Raw genomic sequence first — 14,829 nt, forward strand, 5'->3', positions numbered from 1 at the left:
ACTAATTTAATTAGTTTTATTTCAATGCCATCTCTTAATTCCAAGAGAATTCTTGTACCCAATCAGATAGGTACAATGATCACCTTCTTCTCTGAAAAACAAAATAAAAGATATCTGTTGGGAAATATCCAAAGGATTTTTCTATTCATTATTTTGTTTTATCTATAGGTTCCCAGTTAGTGATTCTTTCCCTACAATTACCCATTTGAACATGACAATTTCTGAATTCCCCATAGACCTCAAATGAGTTGCAAGTACCACAAACACAGAAAAGCAATACAATAAAATAAAAAGATGATAAACACAAGGTGATATTCTAAACTGGGATTAAAGATAGAATTCTGAATTTTGACATTTGTGCCTACAAAGGGACCTTTAATGAAATACAGCCCTGAGTGGGATGAATTGGTTTAAAGAACGAACTACTTCATTCGGGATCATGGCATTTGAAGCATTAATTATAGTGCTTTTACCCCAAGTGGTGTGCATAATTTCTAATGCTAAATGCAGCATAAGTGAGCCTCTGCCCTTACTTCACCAGCACTATGAACCTGGAGACTTAATTGTTGTTGGCATTTTGTCTAAGATCTACATATTCTATACATTGATGGACTTCAGTGAACCACCGTCCAGTAATCTTTTTGATGAAATCCTGTAATTTTATTTGAAACACAGAGACATTTATTTATTTGTAATCTTACCTCAGATAGGCAACAAATAATATTCTATATAATGAGATGAAAAGATTATGTATAATGTTTATTTATTGAGCTGTGACTTTCCCTCACATTAACATTTTGTGGGTCCTAGAATGACTTTCAAAGGGGGGGGGATATAATATAGATAATAAATTATATTTTATGCAGTGCAAACCTATGTTCAAAGACATTTGGGCCAATTTTCATAGGGTTTTAAAAAGACTGGCTCCTTTATCAAATATCTTACTTACATGTTTCCATATTTTACTGTAATAATGGTAAGGATAAAATTAAAAACTGAAGAGATGAAATTAAAAAGTTTGGGTAAATTGTGTTTTCATAGTAGTGAGCAGAAAAATGAAAAAAGAAAAATATTTTAAGAAATTGCAAAAAACATTGTGATGGTATGTGCTTCAGTATCATTGATTTCAAATATTTCAGACTCCAAAGTCATAATAATATAAAAGAAATCATTCTTTTAACTAATATATTTATAATATATTTAGAGTACTGGGCTTGTAAAAACTGGTGAGAAATATCCAGGTGAAGTACATTTTTTATGTACTTTACAATATGTTGCAATAAACTCTATTAAATGTCTATGGAGATTCTCAGTCATCCAGATCATGGCTGACCCAACAGTCCTTTTTCAGGAGGCAACTGGACTTTCTTGTTTTTCTTTGAAGATACTTCTCATCTAATAAGATTGTTCAGCTCTAACTGGATGGTGGGAAATGGAAAGATTTATATTCCTTGCAAACAATTGGTCATTTGCCTTCTTTTAGAGAATTGTTGAGGCCTTTTGGAGATTTACCTGTGTCCTCAAAGTCATCTGAGTGGTGCAAATGGATGTGGAGCCTTCTTGGCTGCAGGATGTTTTCTGCCCCGTGTCCCTTCACTGTTGAAAACAGGCACAGGCTGTTGGGGATGAATCTGTGTCATCTGCCTCTCAAACTATATCACAAATGGTTCCTGTAGTCTGCAATGTTTTCTCAACAATTCTCTAAAAGAATGCAAGTGACCAGCTGTCTGCAAAGAATATAAATCCTTCCATTCTCCACCATCCAGTCAGAGCTGAAGAAGCTTCTTGGATGAGAAGTGAAATGTCTTCAAGAAAAACAAGAAAGTCCAGTTTCCTCCTGAAAAAGCACCTTTCAGTCTATTAAATGTTATATCTTGAACAATGTGAAAGAATATATAATCTTCCTTTCAGAGAGATGACATCAATCTATCAGCAATTCCTAGCTTTGCAATTTGCAGTCAAGGAGATCAATGATAATCCTCACATTTTACCCAATTACACTCTGGGCTTCCATATCTATAACAGTTATTTTACTGCAACATGGACTTATCGTGCCTCATTAGAACTGTTCTCTAGCAAGGAGAGATTCATCCCTAACTACAAGTGTGATATGAAGAAACGACCAATAGCTGTCATTGGGGGACCAACATCTGCAGTTGGAGCTCACATGACCACCATCCTGTCCCTCTACAGGATGACACAGGTACAATGGCTACATGGAAAACAGGCACTTTTGAAGTTTCTTATGTCTTCCTTCCAGTAGTGGGGTGCTTCTCATGGGATGAAGGAAGGATGAGAGGGTTAAGGAATAAATTGATCCATTGGACACTGCAAAGTCTTAAGCTATTTATTTTGCTTGATTTAATTAGTTACATTCTATTTAGTAGGTTTGTTTGATACACAACCACTTTTTTTTAGGGTTAGAGCTGCTGAGGCCTCTAATAGTCTGTCTTAATTGATATTCCCTTATTTTCACCTTTGCTTAAATTTCAATGTTTATGATTGTTGTCACTGTTGTTATTTTAATTTAAAAGACAGTACTTGCTCTTTAAAAAGGAAGAAAAAATAAATGAAAACATGTAAGGAGAAGAAGAAGAAGAAAAATGTCCTTTGTAAACTGAATTGTAGAGAAAGAAACCAGATAAAATTCACAGAATATTCATCATATCCATGAATTGTATCATCTTAGACCATAAAAATGTTGTTGTTGGTGAATATACTAGAACAAGCTGTGAGCAGAGCCAGTTGAGCTAGTTTGTTATTTCTGAAGGTAATTTTATTTTTCAGCATATATCACATTTGATACTAGAGGGTACAATGTAAGTTCTGCTTTATTAGTAAAATGCAGATATAGCTGTTCTATGAAATAAAAGGATGATCTGATGGAAAGATTACCATTTAATCAATTGCACCAAAGCAGCCCTACTTATGCAGGAACTGGCTGATTATTTCAACAAATAATGAAAATCTGGATACCTTCTGTTCATTTCTTCCCATTGAAAAATAGATAATTCATAGCATCTCAACTACAGTACTTTCCTTAATATTTTCTAAATTCATATGTAAACTATGGCTAGGAGGGAAGTTTGAAATCACAATTAATTCTTAATGTTTAATTCCTGAGCATTTTTTCCTCTAATATTTTCTTTATAAAATTGAAAAAAAAAATTCCCCATCCCATTTTTCCATCTATTTCTTCAGTTCATCTATGGCTCAACTCCAGAGATAAATGAAAAAACAGAAGTTGTTTTATACCAACAGATGTTCCCAAATGTGCACCACCAATACAGTGGAATTCTTCAATTAATGCTCCACTTCCAGTGGACTTGGATAGGGATGGTCTATACAAATTGTGAGAATGGTGAAAAATTTGTACAAAATGTGGTTCCCATGTTTTCCCTGAATGGCATTTGTTTTGCTTTTATTGAAACTTTGCCAGCCATTACTTATTCTAATAATATTTTCTCTTCTGTGGAAGCTGGGATTGAAACATTCAAAGTTATTATGAGAAGCTCTGCTAATGTAGTGTTAATCCATGGTGAAGCTGAAGATATGATTATTTTGAGGATAATTCCCACCATATCCCAAGTGGAAGATATACCATTATTGGTAAATGTTAAAGTGTGGGTGTTGACAGCTCAGATGCATTTCACATCACTTCCCTTCCAAAGGAATGATGACATAGACTTCCTCCATGGTGCTCTCTCCTTTGCAATTCACTCAAGGGAGGTTTTGGGATTCCGGGAATTTCTTCAGATGAGAAAGCCTAACATGAAAAAAGAAGATGCCATTATCAAGCTCTTCTGGAAAAATGCATTTGAATGTTCTTACTCCAACTCCATGAATGGGGAGAAAGACGCAGTCATCTGCACTGGTGAAGAAAAACTGGAAAATCTTCCTTCATCTGTATTTGAAATGGACATGACTAGCCACAGCTACAGTGTCTACAATGCTGTCTTTGCAGTGGCACATGCTTTGCAAGACATCCAAGCATCCATATTCAGATACCAAGCAGGAGATTGTGAAGCCAAACTAAACCTTCTGAAACAACATCCATGGAAGGTAAAGTTCTAAGCAAGTAATGTGTAAATTGCAGAGGGCTGATCATATTTGAAGGTAAACTAATAAAACTTAGATAGGGGAGGATGCTGTTCTACTAAGTTTTTTTAAAGCCTAGATATGAGCATTTATCTAGAGATAAGGTTCTTTCTAAGTGTAACTCTAACATTGTGATTGTGTGGGGTTTTGAAGATTTATTTCATTCCACCTTATATAATTAAATAAGCACACCACACTGTCATCATGTGAGATGAATTGCACTTCCCATTACTAATATGCCACAATTCCCAGGAATTACTAAGTTCCAAATTCTTTGAAATGAAATTCTTTAAAAAAAGAGAATGAAGAAAATGAGTACCACTTAATGCTAGAATGAAATTAAAATATGTATTTATCCTTAGCTGAACTCAAAAAAGGGATTGGACAGGAATTCCTAGGAAAAGCTAGTTTGGTCTAGGAATGAGGAGACAGTGAGTTCCAGTCTTCTTTAGAAAAGAAAGTCATCTGGGTGATCTTGAGTCAGCCCAACTCATCTCACAGGATTGTTGTCGGTAAAAAGAAAAAAGAAAAAAGGAGGAAGTAGTATTATGTATGTATGTCCTCTGCCTGGACTTATTTATAAAAATAATGAAGGCGGGATAAAAATAAGAAAACAAAAATAGGTGTTGTACACTGATTAGGAACTTGAAAAATAGCTTCTATATTAATAGCAATAGCTTCCATAGTGCTGCATAGCACTTTACAACACTCTCTGATTAGCTTACAACGTAGAAACATTATTTGCATATTGCCTGGACAATCTGGCTCTTTATTTTATTGACCTTGGAAGGATGGAAGGTTGAGTCAATCTTGAGCCCTGTTAAGATCAAACTCCAGACTGTGGACAGAGTTTGCCTGCAATACTGCACTTTAATCATTGCACTACCAAGATTCTTTATTTGACTGATCATATGTCATTGTTGTATTTACTGTAACTGAGTTCATAAACCTTGCTGGTGGTCTTCTCTTTCTTTCCACTTTATCTAACATTAGAACCTTATCGATGGAGCTTATCATTCATTTGAATGAATTATACATTCAAATAATGTCCAAATAATTGTCCACAAAAAGAAACAGTGATATTTATAAGGAGCTGAACTTCTCTTCAAGGAAATGCTTACTTTGTTTTTTTAATATATAGAAAATTGAGATATTTAAAGCTTCACTGCTGAATATAATGTAAATTATTCTCCTTACCAAAGTATGATTGAAACTAATCATTTTAATGTTTTCTGAAATAAATTGGAAATCAGGAGCTTTTTTATTCAGTTTTCATTCAATTATTCTTCATGGATGTAGATCTTTTATTAATTTGTTATATGTTTTATTCTGTCTTGAAAGTGATTATTGTTCCAAAGAAGACAAAGAGGAGGGGACATTATTTTTAATGTACTGGAATGTTTACTGTACTCTTTCTGATTTTTTTTTCTTTTTAAAAATTTAGCTCAATCAGTTTGTAAGGAGAGTGTCTTTCAATAACAGTGCAGGGGAAAAAGTTTCCTTCAATCAGAATGGAGAGTTGGAGGTTGGATTTGATATTATGAACTGGATTGTATTTCCAAATCAGTCTTTTGTGAGAGTCAGAATTGGAGGGATCAATGGCATGGATTCTCAAGAAATAATGTTTTCTTCTCCTGAAGAATCTATTGTGTGGCCTAGGAGATTTAATCAGGTATGGTCCAGTTGCAATTTAGATTATTTTCCATAATTATTCCATTGTTATTAATGTTTACAGATCCAACATCCCACCCTCCATTTACATTCAGAAATGAAACCTTCCAAGGCTTTTTTATACTCCCATATATTGCCTAGGCCAGGAGCCATTGTGTGTATGGGGAGATGTGAATATATGAAAAAGCATGGCGGCATATGTGAATTTGGTAAAAAAGATAGCTTGGGATTCCATAAGTCACATACATAATTTGTATGTGTTGTCCAAAGATCAAATACCAAGGAATAAAGATAATTAAAAAGTTCAGAATAACTTTTTATTCTAAAGGTTAAACAGTTTAACAGATAAAATAATTTCACAAAGATTACACAAAGTCTTAAGAGATAATAGAAAGCTCACTAGGAGTTCAACAATATCCATTTATATCTGCTTGTTTTTCCTTTTATATATGGCAACTCTGACATATTGAAATAAGTTACTGACATGGAGTATCATAGTCAAGCATCTAAAGATGATTCTGCCACTTTTATAAAACGTTGTGTTCCAAAGAAGGAAAAACAATGGAATAAAAAGACACAAAAATATTTTTCCAATCTGTTATGTCAGAGGAATACAGAGAGACTGTTTTCTATAGTGGTTCCCAGTGTGTAGAACTTCCTGTCCCAGAAAGTTTTGGAACATTTTAAATGAAATCTTTCATAGTGATTTATACTATGTTTTTTTCCTGTCTTGTTTTACTGATTTTTAGTTTATTATCCTTGCTTTGTTATTCCCATGGTACAGCATGGTTTTATACAGGTAGTCCTCTACTTACAACAGTTCACATAGTGACCATTCAAAGTTACAATGGCACTGGAAAAAATGACTTATGCCCATTTTTCACATTTATGAACATTGCTGCATACCCATAGTCATATGATTTACATTTACAATCAATGCTTGACAACTGGCTCACATTTATGATGGTTGCAGTGTCCCGGGGTCACATGATCACCTTTGGCAACCTTCTGACAAGCAAAGTGAATGGGAAAACCAGATTTACTTAACAACCAGGTTACTAATTTAACAACTGCAGTGGTTCCCTTAACAAACATAGGAAGAAAAGTTATAAAATGGGACAAAATTTACTTAACAAATTTCTTACTTAGCAACATAAATGTTGGGCTCAATTGTGCTCATAAGATAAGGACTGCCTGTACTTAGTAGATATTTTCATTGCAAACCACTAGAAGCTACTCTGATTGTGGCAATATAAAATATTGTACATTCAAAGGAAAAGATCACACCTTATTACAAGCCATGATCATTTGGTTCCAGTTCATAAGAGAAATGGGAACAGGAACAGAAGAATAGTAAAGACTTTGATAGGAGTTGTGACTTGGGGAGCAGCAAATTGTTGAGCTCTGATTTGCTGGTGGTTATCCAGGGCCTCAGAGGGTGGATCAAATTATTTTTATTTTATGGGGGCAGGAAAGCTATTGCTAAGGAGAAACCAGTGTTTGGAAATGGTCTGTCCATGCTAATGAATGATAGTAGATTTAGGTGCATGCTCTTAATCTAAAACTGGAAGGTCTCTGAATTTTCACCGAACTCCACTGTTGCAATTTCCTTAGTGGGTCTGCTGCTGAGTGCTTGCAAAGCTTGAGTCCTCATTATCTTTTTTTTATCTAGTGAGTCATACTTCTTTTCTTCTGGCCTGACCAGATTGAGGAGGACTTCTTTTAGGACAGAAATATCTGATTGGATTATTTAAATGAAGAAGGGTATTTGGGCATGAATCTGATCTTGTTGCTGAGGTCCTAGGAGGGAGCCTCTATTTCTGGTTTGTCACAAGAAAATGTAACAAATAAATCAAGATGGAAATAAAAAAAATGGAGATACAATCAAAAGCATTCTCTCTTTTCTTAATGGACAGATCCAGCCACTTTCTCTATGTAATAACAAGTGCCATCCAGGATACAGTAAGAAAAAGATAGAATCAAAGCCTTTTTGCTGCTATGATTGTATTCGATGTCCTGATGGGAAGATTGCTAACCAGGAAGGTAAGTGATGCTATATAGAAAGCTGAAAGAACTACTGACAGTAATACTCAAAGGCATTTCTTCTCTTATTATCCAAAAATAGATGATGATCTTGATGTTTTAATTCATCAAGGAATATCATGGTATTAAAAAAAAAACAGAAATAGAATCTCTGATGGGTTGTCTGAGTTTCCTTTGATTGCTGCAGATGTTTCATTACCAAACTAGATAACATTGTTAATGCATGGGGGAGCTGTAAACCACATATTTACTCTAGAAGCAATCAATAAACTTTGTCTCCCATGGAGTGATAATGCTACTCAGCTTGGTAATGAAATGTCTGCAGGAACAGAAGAAAGCTCAAAGACCCACAAGAACCCAACCACATATACAGCTAGAATAGTGAACTGGACTTAAACAGAATTAAAAGTCCTGAATAGGAAGACCAGAAAAATACTAGCAATGCATCATTCTCTTCATCCATGAGATGATATTAATAGTCTCTGCTTACCAGGAAAATAAGTGACTATATAATATACTGTGTATACCAATAATAATAGGTGGCGTGTGCACCTATCCCAAAATAACTGGAGCACCACTTAAACATCATTGACAAAAACACCAATGGTCAATTGCAAAAGGCAACTTTACTCAAAACAGCTTTACTTAGAACAGATTACAGGGGTTGCCAGAAAGAAGAGGGAGTCAAGCTATTATCCAAAACACCTGAAGGAAGGACAAGAAGTAATGGATGAAAACTAATCAAAGAGAGAAGCCATCTAGAACTAAGGAGAAATTTCCTGACAGTTAGAACAATTAATCAGTTGAACAAACTGCCTCCAGAAGTTATGAATGCTCCAACACTGTAAGTTTTTAAGAAGCAACTGGACAACCATTTATCTGAAATGGTATAGGGTTTCCTGCTTGAGCAGGGGGTTGGACTAGAAGACCGCCAAAATCCCTTCCAACTCTATTGTTGTTGTTGTTGTTATTCCTGTGACAATGCCTCTAATACCATCAAACAACATCTGCCTATCCCAGGTTCATGAAAAGTACCCCAAAATGGACAAAAATTCCAAATCCAATCAATATATGTGACTATGTGATTGTTATTAATGAAATTATTTGTAGTTCTTTTACACTGGTATAACAGAATAAAATAACTTTGTTTTCTCAACTGTTTTTAAAATAGGCATATAAAATTGGTTATGCAAATTAAAATAAAAGCATAGATCACACTGGATTTCTTGGTCTCTTTGTACTATTTAATCTTTCTGAACTCCCTGATGGTAAAATCACTCTTAATGTTATAATTGTTATTTTATGAGTTAAGACTAAAATTCAAATATATTTAGAGTTCACTTACTGTCCAGATTACCTGCATCTTATAGCCTCATCAGAAAGGGTCTGTATGCAAATGATCTCAATATGTCATAAGAGTCTTTAAGGTGCCTTTGAAAACTAATATGAACAGTGCTGGAAAATAGTTCATATTTATACAACAACAACAACAACAGGAAACCCTATACCATTTCAGACAAATGTCTCTTCTTAAAAACTTCTAGTATAGGAGCATTCACAATTTCTGGAGGCAGGTTGTTCCACTGATTAATTGTTCTAACTGTCAGGAAATTTCTCCTTAGTTCTAGGTTGCTTCTCTCCTTCATTAATTTCTACCCATTGCTTCCTGTCCTGCCTCCAGGTGCTTTGAAGAATGGGTTGACCCCCTCTTCTTTGTGGCAACCCCTGAGATATTGGAACACTGCTATCATTTGCAATAGTACTAATTCTAGGCTCTGTCTCCATGAACTCCAGCTGTCAATTAGTGATTTTTGTGTGTCTGTGTGATTTTCAACAGTCCAAGTGAGACTTCAAGCTAGAAAGCCACGCAAACAAATTAGAAAATAAAATTCCAGTTACTAATTCCAGCCCCAAATATTCCCAGTTCACAAACCATGGATACATCATGACTACTTTTTGATATACAAAAAGCAAATACAATAATTTTGTTTTGTTTTGTAGAAACATATACAACATATATCCTACCTTATTAATCATTTCTGATTATAGACTTTTATGCAAATTATAGAACATTATTTGGTTTTCAAATTCTAACTTAATAATTATCATTTGATGACTGTCATGTTCACATCCAAAAAGATTTCAGAACCTCCTAAACTAATCATTTCTTTTCCAGATATAGATGACTGTTTTCATTGTTCAGAAGATCAGTACTCAAACGACAACCAAGATCTGTGTCTCTCAAAAGCATTAACATTTTTGATGTATGAAGAACTTTTAGGAACCGTTTTAGCCAGCTGTGCTATTTTCTGTTCTTTCATTACAGCTGTAGTCTTCTGGGTTTTTATTAAACATCAGGATACTCCTCTAGTTAAAGCCAATAACCAGAATCTGACCTACATTCTCCTTGTTGCTCTCTTATTATCTTTTATTTGTGCTTTGCTATTTATTGGTCAACCATCCAAGATTACATGTGTCCTTCGTCAAACAGCTTTTGGAGCTGTCTTCTCAGTGGCCATGTCTTGTATTTTAGCCAAAACTATCATTGTGGTTCTGGCTTTTATGGCCACCAAGCCTGGGATCAAGATCACCAAGTGGGTAGGGAAAAAACTTGCCATGTCTGTAGTATTTGGCTGCTCCTTTGTTCAAGGGATTATATGCACTGTGTGGCTGATAACATCTCCCCCATTCCCTGATGCTAACATGAGTTCAATGGCAGAAGAAATAGTTCTGGAATGCAATGAAGGATCCAACTACATGTTCTACTGTGTCTTGGGCTACCTGGGTTTCCTTGCCTTTATTAGCTTCACACTGGCTTTTCTAGCAAGGAAATTGCCTGATGCTTTCAATGAAGCCAAGTTTATCACTTTCAGCATGTTGGTCTTCTGCACTGTCTGGTTGTCCTTTGTTCCAACATACCTGAGCACCAAGGGAAAATATATGGTTGCTGTGGAGATTTTCTCTATCATAGCCTCCAGCATTGGGATACTGATTTGCATCTTTTTCCCCAAATGTTTTATCATTATCTGGAGATCTGATCTAAACAAGAAACAAAAGCTAAGCCTAAAAAACTACACATGGATGTAAAGTTGGATGACCCCTAATCCTTCTGAATTAGTAAATAAAGCTTTAGCCAGGTATTTGGTATGTTTGTGTTAAGAATAGAATAGAATAGAATAGAATAGAATAGAATAGAATAGAATAGAATAGAATAGAATAGAATAGACCTTGGAGGTCTTCTAGTCCAGCCCCCTGCTCAAGCAGGAGAACCTATACCATCTCAGACAGATGATTGTCCAGTCTCTTCTTAAAAATCTCCAGTGATGGAGTGCCCACAATTTCTGGAGGCAAGCTGTTTCACTGGTTGATTGTCCTTGTTGAGTACGATTTGTCAGTCAGCTAGAGATGTATGTGTATTTATATCTGTGTGTGATCACAGGAGTCACAACCCTTAGTATTCCTACCACCACTGGGACTACTTTGCCTTTCACTTCCACATATTCTCTCATGCCTCCTTTGGGCCCTAGTAGTTTTTCAGCTTCTCATACTTCTTCTTGATACTGCTGTCTTTTGTGCTATTACATCTATCACTATCTCTATCTTTTTCTCTTTGTCATTTCCATGATCTCTAGTTGATTAGCTTAAACCTGCCATTCTATCTGGATCTGGAAGTCCAACAGGTTCTTAGCCCGATTATTCTCCATAACCCATGGTAGAGTCTCTTTTATGGTCTTGGGAGGGACTAGCCCATATATTGTATAGATGTTCCTGCACACAAGGTCAGCTACTTGATTATGCTGAGATAGATGGAAATATTATAAGAAATATATTTTAATTAACAAGAGTGATGTGATGTAAGCTTTAACTAATATTAATATTTAAGCAATATTAGGGCCTGGCTAAATGTAATAACCTGTGTGCTAATTCTATGAAGAAAACATTTTACAAGAAGTGTTACAAGAAGTGTCAACTGCAAGTCACAGATGGTGTAAGATATTACCAATGTAGGGCGGTGTGGTAAGATAATTGTTTGTGTGAACTTCTCCTTTTTCTTGTGTTTTAAACTTCTCCGTTTTAGTGTGTTAAAGGTAGATAAGAGTCATCCTAAGTGCAAAGTGTGGGTGATCAACTATATAAGAATAACTCCCTGGGAGTAACCCAGGGTTCAGAATTTGTCATATGAATACTCTGAACCATTGTGCACAAATAAACCTGTCTTCTCCAACTCTTCGTGGTCTTGTCTTCTGATGTAAGTATCATGGTTTTTCCACAACAATTATCTGGTGACCGCGGCAGGATGACAAGGAGTCTTGGGGCTCTCTGGAGGGCACACCCTGGTGCTAGGGGCCTGTAGTGTGGGGGAACATCCCAGGCACCACCAGACCTTTTATTCCAAAGGACTTCCCTGTGGCACAGGGCTCCAGCATCGGCGGTTGGCCACTCCAAGAACCACAGGTGAAGGGTAAGGAGACCAGGCATCTTTCCAGCCGGCTAGAGAACAAAGGATTCACTTGCAGGCAAGTATTGGATGGGAGAAAAATCCGTCCCTGTAAACAGGGAGGGAGGAGAGGACTGATCACCCTCTCTTTGGAATAAGGTGGGAGGACTGTTGTGTGTTTGCTGTGAAAGGCTACTGAGGTTCCCAAAGATGACCATGAGTGTACGGCACCCTGGGCCAGTAGTGAGTGAGTGGCCATTGGAGACCGTGATCTTCCGGCTCCCTGGGTTGAGCGTGCATAAGTGTAACCCCCAGTGTGATCCCAAGTGGAAGGACCCCTTACCTTCCTCTCACCCCCTTTCCTCATTTGTCTTGTCTGGTGCCCTGGGAGGGTCATTGGGGGTGGTGAAATTGTGCCCCTTACTCCATTGGGGTGTATGTTAAAGAATTTTAGCTCTGCCTATGGGACCCAGAGTTATGGTATTAAGTGGAGCAGGCATAAATTGAGGACCTTCTGTGAAGTAGGCTGGCCAAGCTTTAATGTAGGCTGGTCAGGCACAGGGACATGAGATCCATCTGTTGCCTTAAAAGTACACCAGCTAGTGTTCCATCCCACATAGGGCACCCAGACCAGGCACCCTACATTGATATGTGGCTCGGCTTGTTGCAAAGACCTCCACCATGGATCCAGAAGTGTAACACAGAAGAGTGTAGACTTCTAATATCACGTACCTTGCCACCCCAAAAGGCTAAGACGTCCATCCAGGTTCTACTGAGTTGCCCAGAAGAGCTGCCACATCCACCGCCGTATAGACCTCCACAGGGATTAAGGGGGACCCCAGGGTCTTCATCATCCTCAGAGTCCATGTGGCAGTTGGACCCTATGCTAAAGAGTTTTGAGGATAGAAAGAGCTGGGGACAAGCCATAATCCAACCAGATGTCCAGGATCAAGGAACCCAAGCTAGACCTTCACCTAAAGGAGCTGAAGGGAGCTCCGGGGCTGAGAAGAAGGAAGAACAGGAGAAACCCCAAACAGGGGACAGGGAGGTGGAGGAACCAATAGCCGAAAGGACCAGGGCAAAGACGGAGCAAGCTTCTTTGACCGCCCCCCCTCAGACAGGTTGATCAATTGGTTGTCAGTAAGGACAACCCGGCAGACACCACCATGGCTCCTCTATTCCAACATGTACCTTTTACTACATCAGACCTCCTTAATTGGAAATTCCATTATGGCCCCTTTAGTGAGAAACCACATGAAGTGGCAGATTTGGTGAAGACTATTGTGGACACCCTGGATGGATCTATAGCAGCTCATGGGAACTTTGTTTAATCCTGAGGAAAATGAAAAGATTAGGATGGCAGTAATAAAAATAGTAAAGCCCTCTCTCCCACTGATGTGTTCCCTTGATTAACACATTGAAAAATTGTTCCCTTCCACAAATCCCTCATGGGATCCATATCAGGACCTTAAGGATCTGCAGGCTTATCAACAGTTAGTGGTACAGGCAGTTCGTGCAGCAGGAAAACCAGATGTTAATATGTCTAAACCATCCTTAGTAGTGCAGGAAGCCACAGAGAGTCAAGAAGCATTTTATGCTCAATTGCTTGAAGCCTACCAAATGTATACACCTATCGATCCAACAGAGCCTACTCGCCATGGCCTTTATCTCACAAAGTGCCCCTGATATATGAAGAAAGCTGCAAAGACTGGAAGGAGCCCTGGGAAAGCCTATGAGTGAATTGATGGAAGTGGCCCGAAAGACTTTTGTGAATAGAGAAAAGAAGGAGGAGAAGAAAAAGGATCAGAAAATGCAAAGGAAGGCGGAATTGCTGGCTGTCACTATGATGGTGGTGTCAAGGAGAGGTGGCAGAGGTAGAGGACGTGGAATGGTGTTGGGATGAAACCAGTGTGCCATATGTAAGAAGGAAGGACACTGGAAGGGTGAATATCCAGAAAGAGAAAAGGAAGAAGAATAAGGAGGGGGAAGAGGCAGGTTTGCAAGGAGCTACAGAGGTGGCCCAGGGAGAAGCCAGGGAGGGAGAGGAAGAAGAGGAGGACTTTCAAGAACTCCCCTCATAGGACTGGCACAAGTGGACTGGGACTGAGACTGACCTGGTTTGGCCGCCTCCCAGAATCTATGGTCAGTTTAACAGTAGGAGGCAAACCTATCCCCTTCCTTGTGGATACCGGAGCTACCTGATCAGTCCTAACCCAACCCCTAAGCCAAGCCTCCCCCCACTCTATCAATATACAAGGAGCAACAGGAAAAATATTGCAGCGACCATTGGGGGAAGAACGATCACTCATCAGTTTGTATATATGCCAGACTGTCCAATACCTTTATTAGGAAGGGATCTGCTATGTAAACTAAGGACACAGATCTCCTTTGAAGAGGATGGTACAATGGCAATAAAATATGGCAAGGTAATGATGGAAGTATCCCGTGAAGAGGAATGGAGAATGGTAATGCTGGCACAAACAATAGAGACAAATACCAGGTGGGAAGAATTTGATGTACCGTACCTGTTGGCAGAAGACAACTCCCCCTGGCTTTGCAAGATATCATCCTCCAATCAT

At 37.8% G+C, this 14,829-nt stretch overlaps 1 protein-coding gene across 1 annotated transcript; it reads left to right on the forward strand.

Annotated features, from left to right (window-relative positions):
• Positions 1 to 439: 439 nt before the first annotated feature.
• LOC120299482 (vomeronasal type-2 receptor 26-like) lies at positions 440 to 10,899 on the forward strand. The gene is made up of 6 exons (XM_039324335.1): positions 440 to 654; positions 1,912 to 2,203; positions 3,202 to 4,062; positions 5,543 to 5,770; positions 7,686 to 7,812; positions 9,989 to 10,899. Exons 1-6 carry the CDS (start codon positions 440 to 442, stop codon positions 10,897 to 10,899), a joined length of 2,634 nt encoding a protein of 877 aa, XP_039180269.1.
• Positions 10,900 to 14,829: the final 3,930 nt, after the last annotated feature.

This window comes from Crotalus tigris, unplaced genomic scaffold (genome assembly GCF_016545835.1).
Source record: "Crotalus tigris isolate CLP2741 ecotype Arizona unplaced genomic scaffold, ASM1654583v1 scf7180000024297.1652928, whole genome shotgun sequence".
Taxonomy (NCBI): Eukaryota; Metazoa; Chordata; class Lepidosauria; order Squamata; family Viperidae; genus Crotalus; species Crotalus tigris.